We start from the raw sequence: 26,076 nt of genomic DNA, 5'->3' as shown, positions 1-26,076 counted from the left end.
TCCAATTCATTTTGGTTAGAGGTGGAATTATTCTGTTAAAAAATGACCTGATCCCAGACGTAGTTTATTTAAATTTCGAAATGAAAAGCTTACTAAGAACAGATAAGATTGATTGCTCTTTCCATCTTAGCATAATTGTATTTCAGGTGAACATCAATTTACTTTAAAGGACACTTCTAAGTAGCAGGCTGCATCATACATAATTCATCAATCACAGCTGCCTGTAACATGATTTACTCAAACAGATTTCAATGGAATAGAGGGAGTCGCATTGTTTTTTATGCTTTTGCTTGTTTGTTTTTAAATAGTTTACGAAACACTCATTTGCACTGAATTATTGCTGAAAAGAGTTCATCCTTGGTAATCAGTATGTTGAATTTATTTCTTTTCATACAGAGATGTTACCTCTTTAAATTTCTTGTAAAAGCCAGAGTGAGTTTTCAAAACATTGTTAAGGCAGAGAGCACTCCATGCTTATCAAAGGTAAAAATAAAGCTCAAGGATTTTGCTATATGGGAAGGGAAAGCAAAATATTTATCTGAAAAGCATTACTAGTTTTAGGGCTGTGTATTCTTCAGCTGGCTTGGCATCATGTGTTATTACTTGTTATACCAGCACACAAGTGTATTTGAAGAGAAGTTGCTCTTTCCTCAGCTATGCTTTCACACAGCTGCCACATGGATAAAAAGGCTTTTACATGGAAACCTACACAAAATGGACATAAAACGGTGGGCCAGTTAAGGTGCAATCACTTGATACACCAAGAAATACAGGTGGAAATGGAGGCACCGCCTTCTGTGTTACACTACTCGGCATCTTCCATCAGATTCAGTTCCAGGGACGTGTCAGTGCCTCAGATGGTACTGAAGTAAAGAAACATTTCCACAAACAGAAGCAAGAATAGTTTAAAAACAAAAGACAGAGCAAGAAAAACTGTTAGAAACGCACACACCTACACACAGATAGAAATGCCTTTACTTACTTGTAAGCCCATTTGAAACACAGAGTGACCCATAAAATTAGCCAACATTCGAATTAGAGCTGCACCCTGGGGGAAATAATAGAGAAAAAGAGAAGTTATCAGTTTTGAGTGTCAATGTTATACAATAATAACAAACTGAAGCAAGCATTTCCATCCTACGTTAACATCTTAGAAACGTGTGATTAATACAATCTTTACTTGTGCTGGAATAAAAAAAAAAAAAAGAGAAGAAGATAATGCAAATGCTTACAAGGAAAAGTGAGGAAATAGACTGATACTGTTAATATCCTGCCCTGTATACTGAATAAGGTGCGGGTCATAAAACACCCTCTCTCCACTGCTGGAGGACGGATATGTCAGCTCCACAGCTGGTTGCCCCCAGCCTTTCTGTGCACTCAGCAGAACCGCTCAGTTTAAACGAGGGCAAAAAGTAATGTCCATGCTGAACTCTACCACAGTGATTATTCATAATATTTTTACCTTCATTATACTATTGTAAATCAGGATTTAGTGATACCGCTTTCCTTTGTAAAAGCCTTCAAGATCTGATGATCTGGAAGTGGATCATTTTCATAAGAATTTCATAAGATGTTACATTTATAAGATGTGAGATGATACATATTTGACTTATTAATAGTCAGCTTATTTCCCACACTGTCATGCAAAGAGGTAAGCGCTTGTATAACACTCCTCCTCTACTTGTACCTGTTCTTATCCCTTTGCCCCTTCAGGCAAAGCAGAAAGATCTCAAAAAAATGCTTTTGTTTCACAGGTGATTCTAATTCTCAGTACTTAAACCAAGAAACATATCTATACTTGCCAGAGTAGCTTCCTTTAAGGCATCCCTTTTGTGTCTTCACACTCCCTCCCAGAACCACAATTGCTGTGTATTTTCCCCCTTGCACAAGTGCTCTATTTCAAGCAGAAATATCTTTGCGTATCTGATTTGAAGATTTACCTATAATAGCCCACTTTGCAATCCAATTTCAAGACAACCAGCCTTCCAATCCCATTAATTAAATGTTATACTTGGTACCAATCACTGTACCGGGGGGAGGACACTTTTGGTTTAAAGTCAGGGAATCAAAGCCCATTGGAAAACATGATGCTACAACTCAACAACCTCAGCTACAGATGTAGGTTCAGGAATAAGGCTGATGATCAATTAGAAAATGAAATAAATTTTTTTAAAAAAAAAGAGAAATCATTCAGATTCAAAAGTTCACAGGGTCTAAAGACAAAAGGACTATTACAACAATGTAATCTGACTTCCTGCATAAACAGGGGTCAAACAGTAACTTAGGCAAAAACCCTATTGCCTCTCTTTACACAATAGCATCTATTTTAGGAAGACTCAAGAACAGGAAAATGTTTGACAGTACTACATAACTTGTCACAACAAATATTTACTCTCCCAGTCAAAATGTGCACCTTTTTACTAATTTGAATTTCTCTAGCTTCAGCTTTCAAAACAGGATTTTATGTCTTTTCCTGATAGATTAAAGTTCAGAATAGTTTTGGAATTTAACATTTGTCCAATTCTTAGACCATTTCACCCATGTTCCACTGAATTTTTTTTTTGTATAGTGACTATTTTTGAAGTACAGATGGGATTATCTATAATAAACAACACTTGAAGTAATGACATAAATCAAAAAGATTTGTAAATTGTAAGAAAACACCACAAATTCTCCACATAGGCAGCAACAAATAATATATAGCTAACAAAAGTAACTGACGCAAAAAAAAAGATCATTAATTGAGATGTTTGTAGTTACTCCTAAGAGTTGAACAGTGCATAAAACAAAGGATGGTGTTTGCATTATTAACACTATGCCATGCTTTTATGGTGGTACGTAATCTTACTGGGAGACCAATCATGTCTGGAACACACAGCAGCATAGAAAATAATCCCTAGTGAAACAGATTATTTCCTGAACAGACAAGACCATAGGTCAGGAAGCATTATTACCCTTATTTCACTAGAGGAACAGAATGTGTAAAGTTCTTAGAGATGTTTAAGCAGATAAACAGCAGATAACTCTGACTAAGCAGATAAAGAGAAGATTAAAAAAACGTAATAAATAGATAAATCCTATTTAACCTGTAAGTAACTTGGGCAGGGCAGTGCAAAACATGTGTAGCAGAATCAAAAAACATAAAATATATATAAAAAAATCAGCCTAAATCCTTAACAACAAAGACATTTTTCCTCTTATGACACATCCCTTTTTCCTACTCACTTGTTAGTATTCCAGGCTTCCCTTGTTTCTCTCTCACAGTTTAAATTTCACATAGTAGCAACGGACATATATTTATAGAGGCACCTTAACTCTACTGATTTCTGTGAGAAGTAAGCAAGCAAATGCCTTCCCATGATCTTGCCCGTGGTGTCTTTTTTCTATCCAGAGACCAAGAACTGTCAGATACACGTAAAAAAATTACAGAATTCATCTCACAGGTAACATTTAGCCACATGTTGGATAGAACTATGGCTGGCCTTTACACAGCAAACAAAATAAAAAAGCAAGCAAAGACTGAATAGGAGATCCAAGGCACAAAGGCAGGACTGCTCTCTCAGGATCAGTATCTTTTCACAGCTACTTTAGAAGTACTTCATACCAATTAATTATCTTCAGGAAACCCAGAAGTCCTACTTACAGCTTCCAGAACAATATGCTTGTCCCAATTCTGCCATCTTCCCCACACAGGGAAAGCAAACTCCTTCTTGACTTATTTGGGGAAGGGACGAAGGGAGGAAGGAAAAAAGGGAAGAGGAGAAAAAGGGAAGGGGAGGGGAGAAAAGGGAAGGTATTCTAAAGAAAAAGGGGAAAAAAGAAAACCGGAGAACCTCAAGAGAAAAAAACTGTCTCATGGAGAAGGGAGGAGAAACAGGAGCAAATGCAGCCCTTGGTGTGGAGGCAAAAGAAATGGGAGGAAGAAAAGGGGGGAAACCACTCACTTCACTTTTCTTGCACTTTGAGAGCAGGCAGAAGAGAGAACAGTAATACATTCGTAAGAAGAGCAGAAGCAGTCAATACATTCCCAGCTCTGGGAAGGAAAGGGAAAGGCAGCAAGCACTGGCACTCTGACTGGAGATGAAGAGAAACAGGTTTTGCAGGCAGAAGGATAAAAAAGCAAGAGGTATGCAGAGTAACTGGCATAAGGAATAGGAGCTTACTAAAGAGCTTGGAAGATGACCCTAACCAGAGGGTCCTGGGAGGTAAAGAAGGTATGTACAGTCAGTTCAGTTACAGGAGTAATAGAATACGTAGCCTTGGGGTCATCTGAATGGCCCAATGTGCTAGCATTTTCACTGCCTATCTGCCTAGTAAGCAGTGAACAAGATGGAGTCCAGAGGACCTATGCTTCCATACCTTCTGAAAGTTTCTCCTACTTAGACCTACCTACAGAAAAATCCTAAATCACAACAAACCTGTCCTGCTGCAGAGGAAGCCCTTTGGAACCTATCAGCATCATTCCCTGAACGCCCTGACATGCAACTAATCTGCTCCCCCCTCCACTCTCAGGGCCACTTCTGCTCTGCCAACATTTGTCCAACCGAGGAATGACATATGGAGTCTTGAGAAGTGAACCTGGCTCTCCTACAGGGCAGAATGGCTGTTTATTAATGATTTAAGTGCTCTCCTCCAGGCAATGGACGACTTAGTACCTTGTCAAGAGGTAAAACACGTTGGTTTAACAGGTCTAGTGGAAAGCAATTCTTTCCTATTCAAAAAACGTACCTATGTTCCTGCCAGTGTAAATTCTGACTAACCTTAAGCCATTGTAGCCCATCTTAATAAAAGTCTACTCAGAAAAATACACTCGATATTCAGTCAATGACTAATGGCACTACCTGGACCTAGTGAAGCACAGTTCATTAGCAGACCACTGATATGAATACCCTGCAAATTAAAGGGAAACTGAGGCACATCATAGTGAAATCATTTGCTAAAGATCACCCAGCATGCTCCTCATATAACCTATGAAAGAGTGAAAGCTTCCTCAGCCTCAGCACTATGACTCCACTGCTACATGAAAGGAAGGTAGAACATATTAGTAGAGCAACTGACAACATCTACCTGCACTTGTGCAAAGCATGTGACGCTGTCCCACATGACATCTTTGTCTCTAAACTGGAGAGACATGGATTTGACGGATGGACCGCTCAGTGGATAAGAAATTGGCTGGATGGTCACACTCAAAGAGTTGCAGTCAACAGCTCGATGTCCAAGTGGAAACCAGAGATGAGCAGCGTTCCTCAGTGGTCAGTACTGGGACCGGTACTGTTTAACATTTTTGTCAGCGACATAGACAGTGGGATTGAGTTCACCCTCAGCAAGTTTGCCAACAACATCAAGCTGTGTGGAGTGGTCAACACACTGGAGGAAGGGATGCTATACAGAGGGACCTGGACAGGCTTTAGAAGTGGGCTCGTGCCAACCTCATGAAGTTCAACAAGGCCAAGTGCAAGGTCCTGCACCTGGGTCAGGGCAAATCCAAGTACAAACACAAGCTGGGCAGAGAATGGATTGAGAGCAGCCCTGAGGAGAAGGACCTGTGGGTCTTGGTTGATGAGAAGCTCAACAGGAGCCCACAACGTGCTCTTGCAGCCCGGAAAGCCAACCACATTCTGGGCTCCATCAAAAGAAGCATGGCCAGCAGGTCGAGGGAGCTGATTCTGCCCCTCTACTTCATTCTTGTGAGACTCCACTTGGAATATTGCTTCCAGCTCTGGGGCCCCCAACATAAGAAGGACATGGACCTCTTGGAGCAAGTCCAGAGGAGGGCCACGAAGATGATCAGAGGGCTGGAGCACTCTCCTATGAGGACAGGCTGAGAGAACTGGAGTTGTTCAGCCTGGAGAAGACTCCAAGAGACCTTATAGCAGCCTTGCAGTGCCTAAAGGGGACCTACAGGAAAGGTGGGGAGGGACTCTTTATCAGGGACTGTAGTGACAGGATGAGGGGTAATGGTTTTAAACTGGAAGAGGGTAGATTTAGATTAGATATTAGGAAGAAATTTTTCACTATGAGGGTGGTGACACACTGGAACAGGTTGCCCAAAGAAGTTGTGGATGCCCCATCCCTGGAGGTGTTCAATGCCAGGTTGGATGTGGTTTTGAGTAACCTGGTCTAGTGCCCATGTATGTCACTGCCCACAGCAGAGGGCTTGGAACAAGATGCTCTTTAAGGTCCCTTCCAACTCAAACCATTCTATGATTCTATGCACATGTTTGCTACTCCATAGAAATCAACTGCATACACAGTCCTTTTCTGTAAAGTGCTCTTGGGAAAAGCCATGCTCATGGGTAATTAGCCAACACTGGCTGAAGTGCTGTAAGTTTATGCTCTTCCTTTCTCTGAAGAAACTTGTTCGCACACTTCACATCATGGTAAAGACCATGCATAACTAAAATTAGGTGCAAAATTCCTTTATATATGAGCTGAACTTGTCTTTGAAATCTGCAAAATGCAGAGTCACAGTTAAGGCATTCAGTCTAATTCTCTTCATGTCAACATAAAATAACATGATTGTAACCTTGATCTTAGATGAAACGAAACTAATTTTTCAAGATCCACTTCTATATTTTTTGATCCTGTGGCATCACTACAGGTCACAATTACTGTAAGTTAATTTAATTCTCTGACTTATTGCATGATCCAATTGTATTATACCTGAATTGTTACATTAATTGTTTCACTTGCAACTTGCATCCTGTAATCATTTCTTATACAAAAGTACCAAATGGAATTTTGTTTAACAGGAAAAAAAAGTAAGTCTTATGTATGAACCCACAAAAATGTGACTACTACATACAACACAGTACTGTTAACCACATAGGAGGAGATATATCTGACTTAATGCAGGTATCTGTAGCATCTGTGTCTATAACTACTTTAGTTCTTCAGACTTCCTTTAGAGTCAATGGACAGCACCAGTCACTTCTGGGTGCACTTTATCTCATCTTAAATTAGACCTCCAAACAGATCGGGACAATTGTACCCTAGAAGCACCCATCTCTTGTAACTCACTCCAAAAATAGCCTTGGGTGACTAGCTCATATGTCCATGTCTGCACTGCAGACATCTAAAGTGAGGTGAGATGAATTCAACTGCATTGTCCAAAAAGGCCGCACAGAGACTGATTCCCCACTCTGTTACAAAAGTTCTGTACTAGTAAGCAGTTCCCAAGAATTTCTGAATTGTGGAGATACAAAACTGGTGTGACACCATCCTTTTCTATATATACTGCCAAATAACATATATCACATCTGGGTTTATTCTACATTGTCATACTTTCATATAAGAAAAGCAGAAAAGGAAGGTAGGTGTTCAAGAGGGCACTGAAGAGAGGGCAGTTAGGTGAAGGTGGATGTTCTGTACTGAGCAGATAGCGAAGAAAAGCACTTGAAATAATGACCTGCTGAAGCAGTCGCAGTGAAGGGAACAATATAAAAAAATCAGTAAACGGGCACACAGGATTACGCAGAACCTAGGAGGCAGGGGCAGGGGGCCGTGTGTGAAGAGATACAAATGAGCTGGAAGCTCATTCAGCATTATCCTTTTAAGGATCAAAAATTATGTTGGCTTTCTAAAAAGTGCGCATGAGAGAAAAATGTCACCAGCACAAAACAGAAACCACGAACTACAGCTGCCTCTTGTGAGGGTGAAATAAACTATCATTTTGTAAATGCGTTGGAGGAAGGAAAAGAGACCACAAAAGGCTGACCCAGAAAAAGCATAGCTCTTCTGTCCTCCTTCCCACCAAAACTTGTCATTTTTTCCTAGACCATCTACTTATTTTTTCTTTTTGGTTCTGCTTTTGTCTGTTTTGTTGCTTTTTTTTTTTTTTTTTTTAACTGTAGGATTGAGACTCATCTCACTGAATGCAGGTGCCTACATTGTAGCTATCTGATGCTTACTCAGTTGTATAGAGCTGAGCCAGCTGCCTAGATGCCTTTAAAGGCAACGGACAGCAAAGCAAGCACTTCAGCTCATCCTGATGCATCTCATCCAAAGAAACGCATCTAAAACAGGACAGATGAATTATTTTCACTGATGATATAGGGAGGCTAGAGGACTAGTGAATTGCAGGAGTCTACACAGTGAACACCCCAAGTGAGATGACGTGAATCCCTCTGAAGATATTTTATCCTGCAACTTACGGAGTAACCTTGGAACCTGTGTAAGGGTAAACAGTGCAAAACCACCTCCCTGAGTTTGTGAAGGCTGAGACAGCATCTTGCAGGCTCACCTATCCATTTATCTTATTTAACACCAAATATCAGCAACAGTAATGACACAGACCTCAATATATCTCTTCCTCACTGAACGTTCACCTTGCCATCCTTGTTTAGGAATGAAAGCTGTTTGTTTTGATTTAGTTCAGAACGATCCCTTTTGTGACATAAATATTAAAATCAGGAAGAATCCTGCTAAGAAAAACACCACTGTGGTATTCAAGGTGTAAGCAGGGAGTGAGGTGCTGAGGAGAGGAGCGTTGGATTACCAGCAACAATAACATAACTGCATTTCTTAAAAAAAAAAAAAAAATGTCAATTTTCCGCAACATCTCCACCCATCCATTTTGCTTCTTCTTTTCTCGTTTAACAAAAAAAAAAAATAAAACACAAAACCAACACTGAATACAGGTGATTAACATTCTTCTATTGTGCAGCAGTCAGTTCAAAGTCAGTCTTGATTAATATGTAATAGCACCGCTTGGTTTTCAAATACAATGGGACACAGATAGGAGGCCTACAGTTATTTTCCTGTATGCTGGTATCCCTGCAATTCAGGATTAGGGTTACTTTTTCTCTAGCTAACAGAAATGTGAGTTGCTCTATCCTCTACCTAAACTACACTAGATTTTATTCATATTATTGACAGAGCTATTATTATCAATAATAACTTCCTATAACCACCTCCATCTTCATTGATTAAAACAAGGCTCAGACCACATATAGGCACTCACAAAGGTACCATTCTTTCATAAAGAGTTCCTGATTTAAGATGAGAATCAATATGCAAAGCTTGGTGGCTACTAATATATACCTGATATATACTAATATTCTTTTTTTAATGAATCAGTCACATTACACACACATTAAATAGTTCCCTCCCTAAACTATTTACCCTGAGCTACAGGCGAAGCACCTTGTCAAAGACTTCTTTTAAATCCAGTGTCTACTGACTCCCCTCAAGAACTTCAGCTCGTTAGTGAGAAAGAATCTCCCTTTGCAACAGTTACGTCCAGGCAAGACTAACATATTTATCCACGTGCTCAGTTATCTTGTTCTATATAGCCTATAGAGTCCCCACCTCGCCGGAGAAGGAAGTCAAACTCATCAGCTTATAGCTCACAGGACTTCCCCTGGAGTCCTTTCTGTACACTACCCCAGCAATTCTCTGGCACAGTGACCATTTGTAAGGATGGCCTACATCCCATTGCCAGAAGTTCTCCAGCTCCACACCTGGTTACCTTCAGAAGGTGCAGGCGGATGCAACCCAGTTCTGCTGATTTCCTAATGACTAATTCCACTCTTTTAGTTAGTGTTTCCCATATATCTCCCTGAAATTGATAGTTCCTGCAATCTATCTTACAAAGAATAAACTGAGTGTGGGAATCCACCCATTCTTCAGCAGGAAAGTCCAATACAAATAATTCATTGCACTTCTCTGCTGTACCCTTAAAAATCTGTGTCCCCCCTTTTACACCTTGGCCATGGCACGGCCCCTCACCCAATAAGCCAGAGCCATACCTGCTGCATACGCTTGAGTCAGGGATCAACTACCTTAGCAGAATCACTTAAGATCCCACAAAAACTTTCAAATTGTGGCTAATAGGTTTTGAATAATGGTTGAAATGTATCTTCATGACATGCTAGAGAAAGATTTTTTTAGAACTGCAAATGTAATAAAAGCAGCATACAGGTTTTTTTTTTTTTCTTAAAAATGTTGAACAGATTTTTCCAGTACTCTCAAATAGAAGCCTAAGGGTATCCACAATCAAATGGGTTCTTAAGTAAATGAGTGTAATTTCATTTCAGTTCAAAGTTCCTGAATTCATAATTATTCTTTATTTCTGAAAATCTTAGATAATTCTGTGATTCTAAGTTCATTTCAAATATTAGAAGAGCATGTTACCAAGCACTCATACAAAGAATGCACATTTGCACATTATTTTTGTAATGTGAACACTAGCCAACAACTAATATCCAAGTCACGTTTTCCAAAACAATCATTCTTTGTTGGTACTAAGCAACCACAGCTGGATGCCCCATGAAATTTAGCTTATTGGGAAAAACACAGCATGAACTAAAGTGAAAGAACAATGTACATCAAACACATAGCAAAAATATGACATTTAAAAAAGAACTCTTACATAAAATTAAAACAACAAAATTAAATCTGTTGAATCCTGGAGAAATTTAACACAAAAATATACACGTTGACTCACATCTCCAGAGTTTGCTCAGATGTAGATACAGAATAGTGCATATGTGTGTAAATTAATTATTTTAAAACTTGGTGAACTGAGCTGCTGTGTTACACTGCATGGAGTGCACTGAATTAACTGAATTGGTACCCTCGGCATGTTAAAGAAGAAGAACCAAGAGATGGGAGAAGTCTGGCTGTAATGTCTGTTGAGTGACTGGTGTGACCTTAAGCAAATCAATGGGCATCCCTTCGTTCTCCTGTAAGAACTGAAAACTGGTTAACCACTTTCAAATCCAGGTGTTGCATTTAAATTGTGCTTCCTTAAGCAAATATATTCATCATACACTCTTGCTTTTTTCATTTTTCCCCAGGACGAGAAGTCCAACCATTCCTCAGCTCCCACTCAGACTGTCATGCTGAAACGTATTTTACCTTCGTCGTCTGAACCATCTATCATGGTATGGGGCTTTACCCTGGTAGTCGTGGAACAAGACCGTCCTGTTCATGCCATCAGTTACAACACGGTACTGTGGCGGGCTCCTCTGGAATTCTTCAGCTACCTCTCTCCAAAATATCTCATCTCTGGGAAGTGCAGAAGTACTCGCTGAGAAATTCTTTTCAGGGAATTAATTAGACCGTATCATGAGTCACCAGCACTAAATCCCTCTTTCATTTTCAGAAACTGAGCACTGTAATACACCAGGCTCGGCTATTTTCTGTATTCTCCAACGGCACCTCCAAATACTACAAGAAAAATGAAGCTTAATGCATGTGAATTTGATGAGTGTGAATGCTTCCTTATTTGATTAGGACAGCAGAATGTATTTGTTTAAATGAGTAAACATGTGCCTATGATTGTCTCCCTGTGGCAGAAATGTAAAACGTTCAAATGAATTCCTAGAGGCTTTCCCTTTGGAAAACCCACATAAAAGCCATGAGAAGTAAGGAAGGAGACAGATATATAGAGACTATGCAGCATACTAGTACAAAATGGGACAATATGAGCCTAACCTTTAAGTTCTTAGTCCAGCCACCATTTAGTTGCACGTGGAAGTACCTCAAACACGTAAGCAACCCAACCTAATTCCAGAGCTCACACACATAAAATTAAGCATGTAACTACATACTTGGCTGAATTTGGGTCTGACTGGAATCCCTGCACTTGGTAATAAATTGTTAAAAAGCAAGGGACTACATTCATTAAAAGGAGCCCAAAAAATCTATCCCTGCTTGATTTTAACAGTACTGACTAGAAAAACAAACTAAAAAAAAACCCTCCAAACCAGTCATTTAATTTATCGTCTTTACTTTTTAAAATAATACAGAATTTCCAATCGATATTTGTTCATCAAGCAGTGCACACCCACAAGTTAATGTGTTGTGATACTCAGCAATAAACCCAGGATATATTTTAATAAACAAATTAAACTTACACGATTTTTAAAACTTTACTTACAGCGTGGATGAGACAATATTTTTAAAATCAGCAAATATACCTATAAACCTGTAACGTACTGTGCTAAATCATCAAAGATGCATAAAGGCATCTTATAGTTTTTTTATAGATTGTAAGGCCATTTATCTGATGCCAAAACATCACTGAAAAAGCAACATTATATTCAAGGAGAGCTTTTCACTGCAAAATCATAATCATTTTCTATTCTGACAAACACAGCTGTTCTAGGGCTGGATAATACCAGAATGGTCAGATGGTAAGATGAGCTTTGGTGAAATGTTTGTCTTAGATATAAATTCTGTTGCAAATTTTAGGAACATGACACAATGAATAAAATTCATGGGTAAATGACCATAACTAATCATGCTCTTCAGGTGGATATTGTCACATCATTTTCCTTGAATAATAAAATGTAGCAGTCGCCTAGATAAAATGCTATCGGGACCCCATTTACAACAGTAGTTTTATTTAGCCGTACCACCAAAATGTTCTTACATGTTCTGACACCACCAACAAGGACAAAAGCATGTTATACTTTTTCATTAACTGCTTGTATGAGGAAATCTTCAAGGATGGACAAACACAAGAGGCTGATGATATTATTTACATAGATGGGACACCATGAGAATTCAAGTAAGTAGCGAACAAACCAGTGGATCTTAAAATCCACTGTATTAAGAATCTCTTGCAATAATACAACTGGCTCCACAAATCCATACTTTCCATTAAAAGTAACAGACAAAGAATTTCCTTTTTATGATGAATACTTACAGAAGTAACATCTTTGTTGGAGATATGGACAGTGGGATTGAGTGCACCCTCAGCAAGTTTGCTGATGACACCAGGCTGTGTGGTGTGGTCCATACACTGGAGGGAAGCGATGCCATTCAGAGGGACCTGGACAGGCTTGAGACGTGGACCCATGCCAACCTCATGAAGTTCAACAAGGCCAACTGCAAGGTCCTGCACGTGAGCCAGGGCAATCCCAAGCACAAATACAGGCTGGGCGGAGAATGGATTGAGAGCAGCCCTGAGGAGAAGGACTTGGGGATGTTGGTTGATAAAAAGCTCAATAGGAGCCAGCAATGTACGCTCACAGCCCAGAAGGCAAACCAAATCCTGGGCTGCATCAAAAGAAGTGTGACCAGCTGGTCGAGGGAGCTGATTCTGTCCCTCTACTCCACTCTCATGAGACCCCACCTGGAGTACTGCATCCAGCTCTGGACATAAGTAGGACATGGACCTGTTGGACCGAGTCCAGAGGAAGGCCACGGAGATGATCCGAGGGCTGGAGCACCTCTCCTATGAAGACAGGCTGAGAGAGTTGGGGTTGTTCAGCCTGGAGAAGAGAAGACTCCAGGGAGACCTTATAGCAACTTTCCAGTATCTAAAGGAAGCCTACAAGAAAGCTGGAGAGGCACTTTTTACGAGGGCACGTAGTGATATGATGAGGGGTAATGGCTTCAAACTGGAAGAGTGTAGATTTAGATTAGATATTAGGAAGAAATTTTTCAATATGAGGGTGGTGAGACCCTGGAACAGGTTGCCCAGAGAAGTTGTGGATGCCCCATCCCTGGAATTTTTCAAGGCCAGGTTGCATGGGGCTGTGAGCAACCTGGTCTAGTTGGAGGTGTCCCTGCCCATGGCAGGGGGGTTGGAACTAGATGATCTTTAAGGTGCCTTCCAACCTAAACCATTCTATGATTCTATGAAGTTTTACAGGGTCACAGTTACTTCACTTTAAAGAGGAAATGCATCATCGTTTTACCAACCAGCTCCAGAGAGAATCCAAAAGCAAATTAAATAAAATGAAACTCAAATTTTGTGGTGATTCTCCATTGATGACTACCTTGGGGATCAGTATGATCCGATAGCTATCTATTAATCCAGACAATGTGTTTTGTAGTGATATGGTATAGCACTGGGGCTTTTTAACTAGAGTATTATTCTGTAATAAAACAAAGATTTTAAAAGTCTATATCTTAACATAATTTATCTTCACCAACCACATGTTTAGTCTCATTAAAGATTGAAATCAGGTCTGTTTGGCCAGGTTTGTTTCCATGAAGCATGAAAATTGATATTCCTTTTTTTTTTTTTTTTAGTTCACTAAATACCACATAAGAATCTCAATCCATTTGCCTAAGATTGATTTGCAATTAACTATAATTAAACATGCCATTCTACTTTCTCTCTTTTAACACCTCTTTTAAGCTTCAGAAATTATCCAGTACTTAAACATACCTTTAAAAACCAACAACAATAAAACAGTGTGGCAGAGGTTGTTCCAGAGAGTTCCCTCTTAAATAGAGGTCCTGCAGCCCCCCAGGATCATATTTTTATCAAAACATTGATCATATTTTTATGTCATATTTTTTTCCTTTTCCTCTATTTCATTACCTCCGGTTTATTTTCCAATTCTTACAACTTTTTCCAAGTTCCCTTAACACTTGTAATCATTGCTCTTGTTTTACTGATCTGAACTAGGATGTGCGTCAGCAAAAGTCATCCTTTGCCTTCACAGGCAACTACCTGTGAAGGTTTACAAAGGTACTTTCTGCTTTGCCCTTTGTTGAAAATGACTGTCACAAAGTAGAGCCAGAGAAGCAGAAAAGGCAAGTGCATGTCAGGAGCTCTGGTGCATAGGCTGGCACCTCCATGTACACTCGTCTTTATGAACACTTTATTTTAAGCCATGGAAACATCTGAGACACGGATGCGCTATTCTGTTCTTTCTACTCCATGTCAGGGAAAGACGTATGAGAAATGATGGTGGGACGCAGTGTCTTGTGCCACTGCTGCCATTTCTGCTTTGATCGCCTCCTCCAGCCCTTGGGAGCTGCTCTTTGCTGCTGCCTTTAGATGGGGAACAGGCAGAAGACAGTCTTGTGCCTTCCTGATTGCTCTACCTTGACTGAGCAACCTAGTCTAATGACTCTTCTTTAAAATAAAATTATTTTATTAACATTTGTGCTCCATTTTTATTATTTCCAATCAAACCCATATACAGTTCTCCCGTGTGTGAGGAACGTAACACTCCTGGACCACTGTTGGTTTGTACCTGTTTATATACCATACACAGTGGTTTCTATGTTTCTTCTTGAGAGAGTACTATCTTAGCATACACTACACAGTTTAAGAGGTTAATGACAGTTTGTTTTGAGTCAGGAAGGTGCTCAGATGCCTTGAGAGGTACTTTAAGTATCTTGAAGCACCTGCTTAGTTTTACACACTAGCATCCACTAGCTGGAGTGGGACAGCCTGCGTGCTTTAAGTCAGATACTCTTGGGGCTGCTCTGAACTTGAACCTAAAGGTTTCACTGACTGAGTTCCCACGGCTTTCATACTGGAAGCAGTAACAACCTGCCACCTTTTTGCCTAAACAGAAAGAGATTCTTTTCATTACAAGATGCTTCCTCTGGTACAACGCATTATGAACAAATGGCTCCTGAAAGCACCTTCTGCAATCTGGGTACTGACCTGCTGCACTTGCACGTCATGGAACAGAAACCAGCATCACGCCAACGCGCACCCAGGACTTAACGGCATTCACAGATGACTTCACGGCTAAATTAGTCAGGGAGAACAAAAAGCTCTCCCTTTACAATGTAGTAAAGGAATGGGTTGCAAAGCCACCTGGATTGTATTGTAAGACTTTTAACTAGCTGGATGCCATCTTATGTCACTGATTTAGTTATGTGAATAATTAAAAATAAAACCTGTTTTACTATATTTTATTATTTATAAGTATTTATATTGTATTTCTTTCACTGTTAATGAGCTTCTCTTACTTCTGTGTGGTCATTTCACAGATGCACATTGTCACAATTTCATTGCACTCATGAACCGAGTGGATTTGACTCTGACACTAAACCTGGTTTTTTTAGGCAGAATAGATGTTTTGGGGTTGGGCTTTTTTTGTTTTATTTTGTTATTGTAGTGCCAATATCCTTTCCCAGTACCCAAGGAAAAGAAGTAAAAAGCACAAAGTTTTCAGAGAGCTTTTCCAGACACTGGAATTAGCCCTCCTGTTCTTCCACATTCTTGCAGAACATGTTACAATGTAAAGTTTCGAAGAGAATTACACTCAAAACGATGAGCAAGCCACTGCTTTCAATTTCTTAAATTCTCCTTTGCCAGAACTGTTACTGCAACACATAGGGAAGCTGAGCATTTTGATTTCTGCAAATTTTTAGTTGAACAGATTTCCTAACGCAGAACATCATTGCCTTTGAGGGGAGGCAAGGAGCACAGTCCCCCTTTATTACTACTAGAGGCATATCATCCTTCCATCACTCAGACACGGAAAGCAGGAAAAAGCATTTTTAAAGAAGCAGCACAGAGTTAAAAAGGCAAAGGAAATGACACATGCAAAAGTGTAGGAAATAATGAATTGTTTGCACTGCAAAGCCAGGGCCAGTAACTGATCGCACTGCTGAGGTTAATTTTGCTTACAGGGTGGAAAAAAAAAGCAATATTCTTCAATATTCCAGTCATCATCTTCCTTGTTTTGATTATTGTTTGTCACTTGCCAAGACATATTCTACTGGGGGTACTTTTATAGTTACACTCCATCATACTGGTCTTGCCTGCTCTGATTGCTGCCAGAGTCTTCAACCAGCACACTTCAAAGCATGCAGCAGGCTGATGGAAACGACTTCAGATATTATCTGGCTCTCTACAGTGTCCTACGTGCCCTTTCATCCCTTCTCTTATCTGGCTGTGACTACTCATCTAGGGCTATGACTCCTTTAGTCCTGTCTGGGATCTCTCTCCCTCACGCTGTTCTGGGTCTGGCCGCTCCCTTTGAGATGCAGCTGTCTTGTTTCTCCATTTTATTATAGCCGGCTTTTCCTTGCCGATTGTTGCTTCTCATGTTATTCTTGCTGCACTCTCTCCTCCTCTGTTGATGCAGCTCTCCAGGGCTATGATTCCTGCTGTCAGTTATTTCTGGTGTGGAAAGGCTGTCACGCTTTTTGCTTTGATTTAACAATTCTCAGATCCACTCTTGTGTTCAACAGGCTGTATTTCCTACCGCACTTGGGATATAACCACTTTTCCTGTCATCGTGGGAGGACACTATCTCACTTCCAGCTGCACTAGGAAGACATATCCGCTCTCTGGTGTAGCTTGAGAGCCTTGAATCATCTATCAGTACTGTTTATTAATGAACTATCACGACTTCCCAATTTTCTCTACATATTTGTGGCCCTAGTGGAGGATGACACGCTCCTATCTGAAGAATGACTAGTATGATGCTTTTCAAAGAGGCAAAACATTACCCTCAACAGCTTAAGTGGAAAAACATTGCGTGTAGCGGGGCTATAGTGCCTGTTTTAGTCTGGTTGTGGGATTACCTGAATAGGATTCTGCAGGGGTTTATGTCATGAGATTTCTCAACATGTGCAATCACCAAGGACAAGAAAGTGGAAATGAAAAATATATTCAGCTCCAAGGCATTTAAATAGCACAGTTTCAGCGGTCATCTCTGAAGTGTATAGAAAGAGAAAGAGGATATCCTTAACATCACAGCTGACTGTCTAGCAGAGATGGGCACTTCAACGGTGTCTAATCGATTTATGCCATATTGATGACAGTAAAGACAATGAAATGATAATGACATTCTATGACCGTCATTTCACTGAATGAAAATTAGACGGGAGAAAGTTTCATTGTTTCAATATTGTGCAGAAAATTCGTGAAGAGAGAAAAGAGATCACATGGACAATCCAAGGTGCCAGAGAGCACAAGGTGGACATTTAAAACAAAAATTAAAAGAGAAGGGAAAAAAAATCCATTCCAAAATGTAGGGAAAAGATACTGCACATAGTGCTAAACTGTTTAAACACGAACATTTTATTTAAGACAGTAGAAATGTCCTCACTGATGTTCCTGATCCAAGTTTACTGGATTAAACAGAAAAAATTTCCCCAGAACTTAATCTTTGACAGCAATTTAAAAAATAAGTTGGCAAACAACCAAAAAGCCATCCCAGAAACACGGGCAACAATATCCCTCCAGAAGGGCATATTGTGTAAGAAGGGCCCGAAAATAATCGAGCGCATACCTGACCAGGTAAAGGCCTTCAGTAAAATTTTACAGTTTGGATTTTATTGACATACCATTCAACACAGTATTTATATTGTCAGACACTAGAGAGCTAGAAGGATAGGCAAATGTTCCAGCTATCTAATAAATGAGGTTGTTTCCTAGTTGATTTTAAGTGCAAGCTATGCATGCGTGCATACAAGGTTACATAGGGATGAAATAATGTAAGATCTACAACATGTTAAATTTGCTCTAATTTGTTGTCAGAAGGAAACAGTGTCAGGTGCTTGGAGGAAGATACAGAAACGGTGAAAAGATCAGCTATGCAGTCAGTCGGGAAAGTTTCTTCCTATTAGATATTGCTTGCATCTAAAATAAAAGGATGAATGGTTACACAGAATAGCAGACAGACAAATAATCAGACAAGAAAACAAAAAAAAAGTCATGGGTGAAAGAGTGGGTCTTTTAATCTTCTCACCTATGAAAGCGTGTAAGTAAATTCTTCCACTGCCATTCCTCAAGGTGGTTTGCTAGATCTGGTAACTGGGTTCAAAATTTACAGGCTCAGTCCCTGACATGAACACATTCAGTGTCACCTAAGGTTCAGCAAAGTTGGCCATCAGAGAAGCCGAGTGGAGAGGCTGCCATATCCACTGGGCATGGGCACTGTTACACTAAAAAAGGAACCTTTAAAAGGACAGATATAAGATAGAGATTCTACTCTAATCCACGCAGGAAACAGAACAGTCCTATTAGCCTGCATAAAATAGCTAACAGTATGCAGATGTGCCCTACTGTCCTATTTGTCATTTCAATGTAAATGAAAATTACTTAATGTTTGCAAAGTGTTCATAAGATGAGAAGATAAGTGTCAAGTATTACAGTTTACTGTGTGATATTACTATTATCATATTAATTAGAAAAAATAATTAGCTTGAAATGTGAAGATACTCATGTGAGATAAGCATCTGAACCTACTGAGGTTGAGCTATCACCAGTAAACATACGATTGAAACATTTAAACAACGAGAATACTTTAGTATGCTAAAAGCTGATGGCTATCATAGCTTAATTGACCAAGAGTAATGTTTTCAAAGCCAGCTAAGGGATTTTTGAAAACGTTACTTGGGCTCTATTTTCTGAAGTATTTTGTGTTTGCATATTACATCCTATACCTATTACACTGACATATACACACACTTTCTCTCATTTGGCCATCCCTAAAGGCGTAAGATCCTTTCATGAAAGAGGATTGAGTTGAAGTTATTGCTGACTGGGAATAATCAATGGCTCTAAGAGAGGGTACACCTCTCTTTTTAGCCCAGAACGAGCACTGGATAAACTGGAGCTCAGTGCTATGCTGCTGCTGTCTTGTTACAGTCTGATGTTAGGCAGCTAATGATGCAGAAGAAAAGATTATCAAAGGCAAAGGTGATAGTCAAAAGACTTACTACTGACTCGCCAGCAGGGAGATCCAGTACAGCTTTCACAGCAGAAGGCTGCAGGCAGCAGCCTCTGCGTCACACATCAAGTGCGTTTGGTCATGAAATTAAGACACAGTACTAAACATCACACCATGTAGCAGAGAATCATCATGTGGTATGATGGTAACCACCAGCTTTTGGTTCATATGCTAACAGCGAGCCCAGCCATACGATGGAGAATGTGGAATTGTGCAGCCCTCTCATTCCTGCACAGAAGCTGTTCAGTTCTAAAGCTGCCCAAAAGGCTTTCTATCATTGAAATACAATTTGAAACTGCCTGAATTTAATATATATTCCTTCACCACCCACAAGGCAGTTCCTCCACTCTCACTGTTCAGCAATGACTTCAGAGTTTCCACTAGCTGATACAAAAACTCACATGCATAGAAAAAAAAAACAGAAAAAAAAAAAAACAAAACAAAACCGTTATGTTTAACTTTCATACTTGACAAGTTTTTTAGAGGGTTTCAACAGGACAAGGACTACACATCCTTCTCCTTTTTAAAGCATCTAACACAATTCAGACACTGCCACAAAATAAATAGTAATAAAAACCACCAAATGTTCTTGCTGAATTCTGACAGCCTCCCAAGTTTATTTATAACATTTAATAACACTGGATTTGTTGAATGTAATTGGCTAAAATCACTGTAGTACAGTCCAAATATATTCCACACAAATTAAAGTTTCCCAGCTAGTAACCACTGTGGTGTATGTATTTTCACAATGGTATTAGTTTTACAGATGCAACACGATCTTCTAATAGCTACTGACATACCTATATATACAGGTAGGCTTAATTAGTCTCACCTTTTTATAGGCGATCCAGTCAAACACCCTGTCAATGTCTGTGGCTTGCTGCACCTCCTGGGATACTGGATGTGAACTGGCCAAACCATCCAGCAACATGACTTCATGTAGGACATCTGTCAGAAATCTCTGCTTTTCCTGAAATACAGCATATGCAGTAATATCACAGACAAATACACATTTACAACAATACAGAAATGACACACAGTTATCAGAGGGAGACTCTATAGGACAGTTGGCTAAAATCAGACCTTCTGGTCTGAATGTAAGCACCATCACCTCCTACAATCTTGAACAGGTATACAGAAGAGACAGGGACTAATTCTAGCACCAGGGATCCCTCTGACTTGACATCTTTTGCTGCAATGAAACTTGACTGAAATTGCATTAAAGACTATTAAATGAATCAGAATGTATCTGTAGGTACAGACCGCAATTCTGATTATGACTATTCACTCACATTTACGAGGAGTGGGGAGAGAGGCAAAATGGCATAGTCTTCAATCACAAAAATATATGGATGCTACAAATCGCAGACCTCATTGCATACACAGGTACAAAAACTTTTGACAGAGGTGAGTAAATACAATTATTACTGCTTTATTTAGTGGGGTTTAAGTCACTTGGCTTAGTTCTTAAGTCACTTAGTGCCAAGTTCCCACTGCAGCTCGACATGGATGTTGTTGACAGGACAATGAACAGAGCCCACAGCAGTGTTACGGCAGAGGCCTGCACTGTCGTTCATAATTCTGATATAGAAATCCTTTCTCCTCAAGAGCCTGCACGCTCCACAAACTTTGTAACTCCCATCTGAAGGAAACCATTATTACCTCTCTTTACAAGAGGGACAATAGCTGCATGTAGAAGTTAAATGACATAGTCAAAGTCACAGCTACATCAGAGGCAGGTGCAAACCCAAACAACATCCAACATAGTAATTTGTTTCTATACCTCCTATAAACACGGACTGCAAAACTGCTGCATATTTACTCTGGCAGCAACATTAATTAAATGTGCACGTATACTCTATGAACTGCGCTGCACTCACTTTTACTGTGCAACTAGATGGGACCTTTTCAGCTGAGAAATGACATGCCTTAAAAACTCCTCATATTGCATTCATATAGAAGTCTCTAATCCCAAAGACTGTGTCAGGAAAGAAGAGCTTCATTTACCTGTTTTTTCAAGTCACAAATAAATGCAAAGAGTGAATTAAAATTATGGAAGGTTTAAATAAGCGTTTTTCACCCTGAAATGACATATCTCAAATTTTATCTAAATTACAACAGGTCTAGAATTAATGTCAAACTAGTGGCATAATATAAAGAAACTCTAGAGAATGCTGCCTTTTTTTTCAAAAGCCACCTTGATGTCCACAGATAAAATAACCACACAATTACATAATAAATTCTATGTTTAATTTCTTGGGTGGCAAGGTTTTGGTATCAATGCGTTAATTTAAATTATATTTATAAGACAGCTGAAAAGCTGTTCCACTGCTGATCCATCTGGAAATAAACCTTTACGTTAAAATTCATTAGAGCACAAGAAATGTACCTTGAGCTGATTGTATATTCAGGCAATTAAAAACACGGGATGCAGGAAAGCCAATTACCCAACACACTCTTAGTGTTCTCAGCTGGCTGCACGAGGGAAAGGTTTGTGAAGGGAAAAGTAATGTCTTGTTCATATTATTGTTCATTTCCAAATTTTCTCAGGCATACGCAGTTAGTAACTGCCCTTTTTTATGGGAAATAAAAAAAAGGTGTAGGGAAACAATTATTATGACAGTCTCACCCAGGGGAAAACTGCTGAGGTGTAAGTGATTGTCGATGCTTTGGTTACACCTCACTCATTCTCTATTAGTCAGTAACAGAGCACCAATTTCATCGGAAGTGTGATAGGTAACACATACAGGTATGAACGCACACAGGTACAGACCTGTCTCCAAATTCAAGTTTGGATATCACAATTGACAAACAGTTGTGGGTGTGGATTTTTACTCTTTGGAATTAACTCATTAAAGGACACCTGTTAGTCACAAATTAATACTTTAAATACAGAACCTGGAATCAAGAAAATCAGCATGTAGGAAACATAACATGAATCTGTAAGCAGAATACAAAAGAAAGAAAAAGGACAGGCTACACTTTGGTTCTCTGTTTGTTTCTTAGGTTATCTCCTGAAGGGCAGAAAAGGAGCATTTTAAATTCATGATCGCTCACTCAAGTTACCATAGCTGAAAAGTCTTCCTTGAAATTTATAGCAGATCGTCACACTGGGATACAGCTGGAACAGCTAGTGTTCCTCCAAACATGTAAACCTGCATTTTAGTGAGAATTAAGAAGGCTTTTGACCTATAAAGCTAACTTTATCGAACTAAAAGCATTTCCAAAACATTCCCACCTTTTCCCTTCAGGACACAGCCTCTGAGAGCAGAGTTCAAAAGGAGAGAGTCAAATATAGTTCCAGAGATACACAGAGAGAGCGAGAGAAGTTTCCTGGCTGACAGAGGCCCGCAGCTCGAAGAGGTAACAGGAAAGAGAAATGGAGAAAGAAACTAAAACCGCCTTATCTTGAAGAAACACTACCTCAGCTCTTAAAGACCTATCAGCACCCTAAGGGGAAAAGGCCAACACGTATGACCAAACTGCTTAAACTGATGGAAGAGGGAATTTCTTTTCCCTAGTTATTTTAGCCTGTGCAGTACGGTGGAATTGATCTGTTTTAACACGATACCCACCAGACTAAAGAAACACTGAGCACAGAAATTGTAAAGAAAATCAATCTTGGAATGTGTTTAATAAGGCCAGCAAGCTGTCAACACGGTAAGTGACAGGTTTGCAGCTAGACATGAAACAATGACAAAATGTTGTTCAAGATGATCCTCGTCTGAGGGGGTTCAGCTGCAAGAGAAAAGCCAAAGACTGGGATCTGCCTGTAAGGAAAAGAAGGCTTCAGGTGAGTCTGGAGGCTTTGCTTGGAAAGTGTCAGGAGCTGCATATAAGTGCAAGGCTGCGCAGGCCCAGGGCTCTGAGCAGGAGTTGGTATGACAGCAGCAGAAGCCTAGTCTGAAATAAGGACAGAGGTGCTCCCACTCAAATTTGTGCCTTTCTTTAAAGGCAAGTAGGAAGCTCCTCTTGCTCCTTATCTTCCTACTGCCCATTTAGAGCCTTGTCTCTTCATCCCCTCTCCTCAGAGTCTTCCTTGAATTGTGGACAGTCAAAGTCTGGGAGACCTGACCTCTGTTGAGAAGAAAAGACATGCCAATTATTTCTTCTTGCTTTCTCTCTTACTCTTGAGCATTCTTCCAGGTGCAGGTACTGAACTGCTGCTATCAGATGAATGTGCCTTTTGAAGATTTACTTTTTCAGATTATTTCCCAAATACCTGTGGTCACTAGATTCAAGTACTTGTCTCTTCATTGGAATGACTTCTTTTAATCCTGGCCAAGGAGACCTTCTCTGTTTGGTACAAGGTTGTCCTGAAAGCCTCATTCCCTCTCTGTGCTCTCCCCTTCTTAGCCAACCTTTAAGCATTGTGAAAATTCAAATTTGGGTAAAAGCAGAACAAATGCTATGGGTAGCAGGGTCAGAAACTTTCCAGCTATAGCAATTCTTCCACATGATGGAAATAATCTGGAGACTTTTAAAAATAGATCTGTAGTGTAAATCATTCCACAGCAAAAAGAATCTGGAGTAAGCAACTGGCTAACCACAAGGAAGCTTTCTCATTCTTGTTTATTTTCACCTTGTTCTAGGGAGAAACGTTTATGGAAAGGTAGTGGTCACTCTTTGTGTATTAATCTCCAACAGGATGCCCACCATTCAACTAATCTACCTCTAAATGGAAAGAAAGCAATTGTGAAATAAATTTTTTTGGCAGAAAAGACTGTACCTTCAAGAGCCATTAAAAATTTATTGTGCATAACAATGATGTAATGGAAAGGGGTTGCTGCTGGTGATTTTATAATATCATATTGAGGCATAATGTAAGAGTACAAGTTAGCATGATAATAATGTAATGCTTAAATTTAGTCATATAAAAATAATTTCTAAAAATTAATATGGACTAACAGGGAAAAGAATTAAAATGAAAAAACTGGAAAACATCCAACAGTGGGACAAAAGGAATAGCACAATGAAATCCCAAACTGATAATTAGTATGCAGAAGAGATCAAAGGCCTCAACATTAAAGGCATCGCCTTTGTTCTGGGAAAGCCATTCAAACAGTTTATGGACTGAGAAATCTACATGAACAGAGCTTAATATTGGTGTGCAAATCTGCAAATAATTTTCCTGACAAACTTGCTGGAAATATCTTCTCCAAAATATAGATCTTTACTCGTCATCAGGAATACAAAGGACATAAGTGATCTCCCATGTCTGACAAAGCAAGTATTTGCAAGATGCAGCACTTGGGCGTACAGGCAAAGTGCACCCTAAGGTAAAAAATTGGGGCAAATTTGAAAGCACTCAAAGAACACCAGCATATACAACATCAGAAGTTCAGTTCTAATACAATATATTTCAGGGTGAAGCTTAACAAACTCCAGAGGAATATAATCTATGAGGAAACCTAAGGTTCAATAAAATACCTTAAGGCCAGAGAAGATCCACTGTGGGCCAAAAGTAAGTTCTTTCTGTCTACATGCTTAGAAGTTGTCATAGCACAGGAAGTCTCCTGAGAACTTGCAAATGAAAACAGCATTTCTTTCTCTGTCTCTCTTCCCAACAGTAAATTTTTTTTGTAAATAGTTCAAGCAGCTTACAGAGTGCTTTTTTTAAATTTATATCTCTGCATGTGTACTTCAATTATGTGCATAGTTTGTTGCAGGAGGCCTGCAACACATTCTACATCTATCAGCTGTGAATATGTCACAGTTCCATGTCTACCTTCATCACCCTCTTCTCTGCATTTTCGGCCAAAGTTCTTGCAAAATTTCTGTCCCTGTGCTTAAGAAATTTTGACACTGGCTGACAGTTTTTTGTTGTTATAAAGCAACATGGACGTTCTAGGAGTCTGTAGTTAAGGAAGACCAACAACTTTGAGTATCAGGGAGGAGAACTGGAAATGTATTTTTCTTTTCAATGAAGTGCTAAACCAGATATTCATGGCCACCAGCTTAAGTTGCCAAGCAGATAAGTAGCTGATTTTGAGTCTCTGTGCAATTTCACCAGCTACTTCAACTGCTCTTTCCTCTCACCACTTTGTTTTTCAGGTATAGCTTTGATTTGGTGGTACATCAGATTCACTATGCTAAATGTAGGCCTACAGAATGGGAGGACATGGCACAAAACAGGCAACATTACGAAACAAAACAACACATACTGACCACCAGTGCTTAAAAAAAAAAAAAAAAAAAGCCAGTTTCACTCTCCAAGATGATGTTTTGTTACCTTGTATGTAGTTGCTTTCACGGAAATAGAGTCATTAAGCAAACAGATGAACACAGATCCACTGTTTCCTCATGCATTTGTCTCCAGAGCATTTGAAAACATTAAGCAACAAAGTATGATGCTTATCCTCTAACTCAAACTCCTGTAATCTGTGATCTGTTGTGGAAATTAACCTCACTTCAAAAACCAGTAAATAATATTTAAATGAAAAGTGGCTTTGAGATGTGGTTGGTATACTGAGTCAACTTCCAGCAACAACTGCCAGAGATCACCATCAATGAGAACATTTTTTGTATGCCTAGCCTCTGTATCAACCTGAAAGTGATAAGATTCAGTAAGCTAAGTCCTGAAGGAACCAAAGATGTTTTGCAGGCACACCAAAAAAATACTTATCAGCTTGTGCCCCAAGTAACTGCCCGCTGCCCACAGTTTTAAAACAGTAGCAGCACT

The 26,076-nt window shown here is 39.6% G+C and overlaps 1 protein-coding gene across 1 annotated transcript in view; it reads right to left on the bottom strand.

Moving 5' to 3' along the window:
* Positions 1-26,076, bottom strand: part of TRHDE (thyrotropin releasing hormone degrading enzyme) — a gene marked incomplete at both ends in the record, with an annotated part of 216,780 nt that overhangs the window by 89,944 nt on the left and 100,760 nt on the right. Inside the window, 2 exons of the mRNA XM_082497583.1 lie at positions 983-1,048; positions 20,227-20,364. Coding sequence (XP_082353709.1) covers positions 983-1,048; positions 20,227-20,364 — 204 coding nt within the window. The remainder of the gene's footprint in view (positions 1-982; positions 1,049-20,226; positions 20,365-26,076) is intronic.

The sequence above is a fragment of the Vanellus vanellus genome (genome assembly GCF_965231255.1).
Source record: "Vanellus vanellus genome assembly, chromosome: 1".
Lineage (NCBI taxonomy): Eukaryota > Metazoa > Chordata > Aves > Charadriiformes > Charadriidae > Vanellus > Vanellus vanellus.
This window is presented reverse-complemented; position numbering and strand designations above follow the sequence as displayed.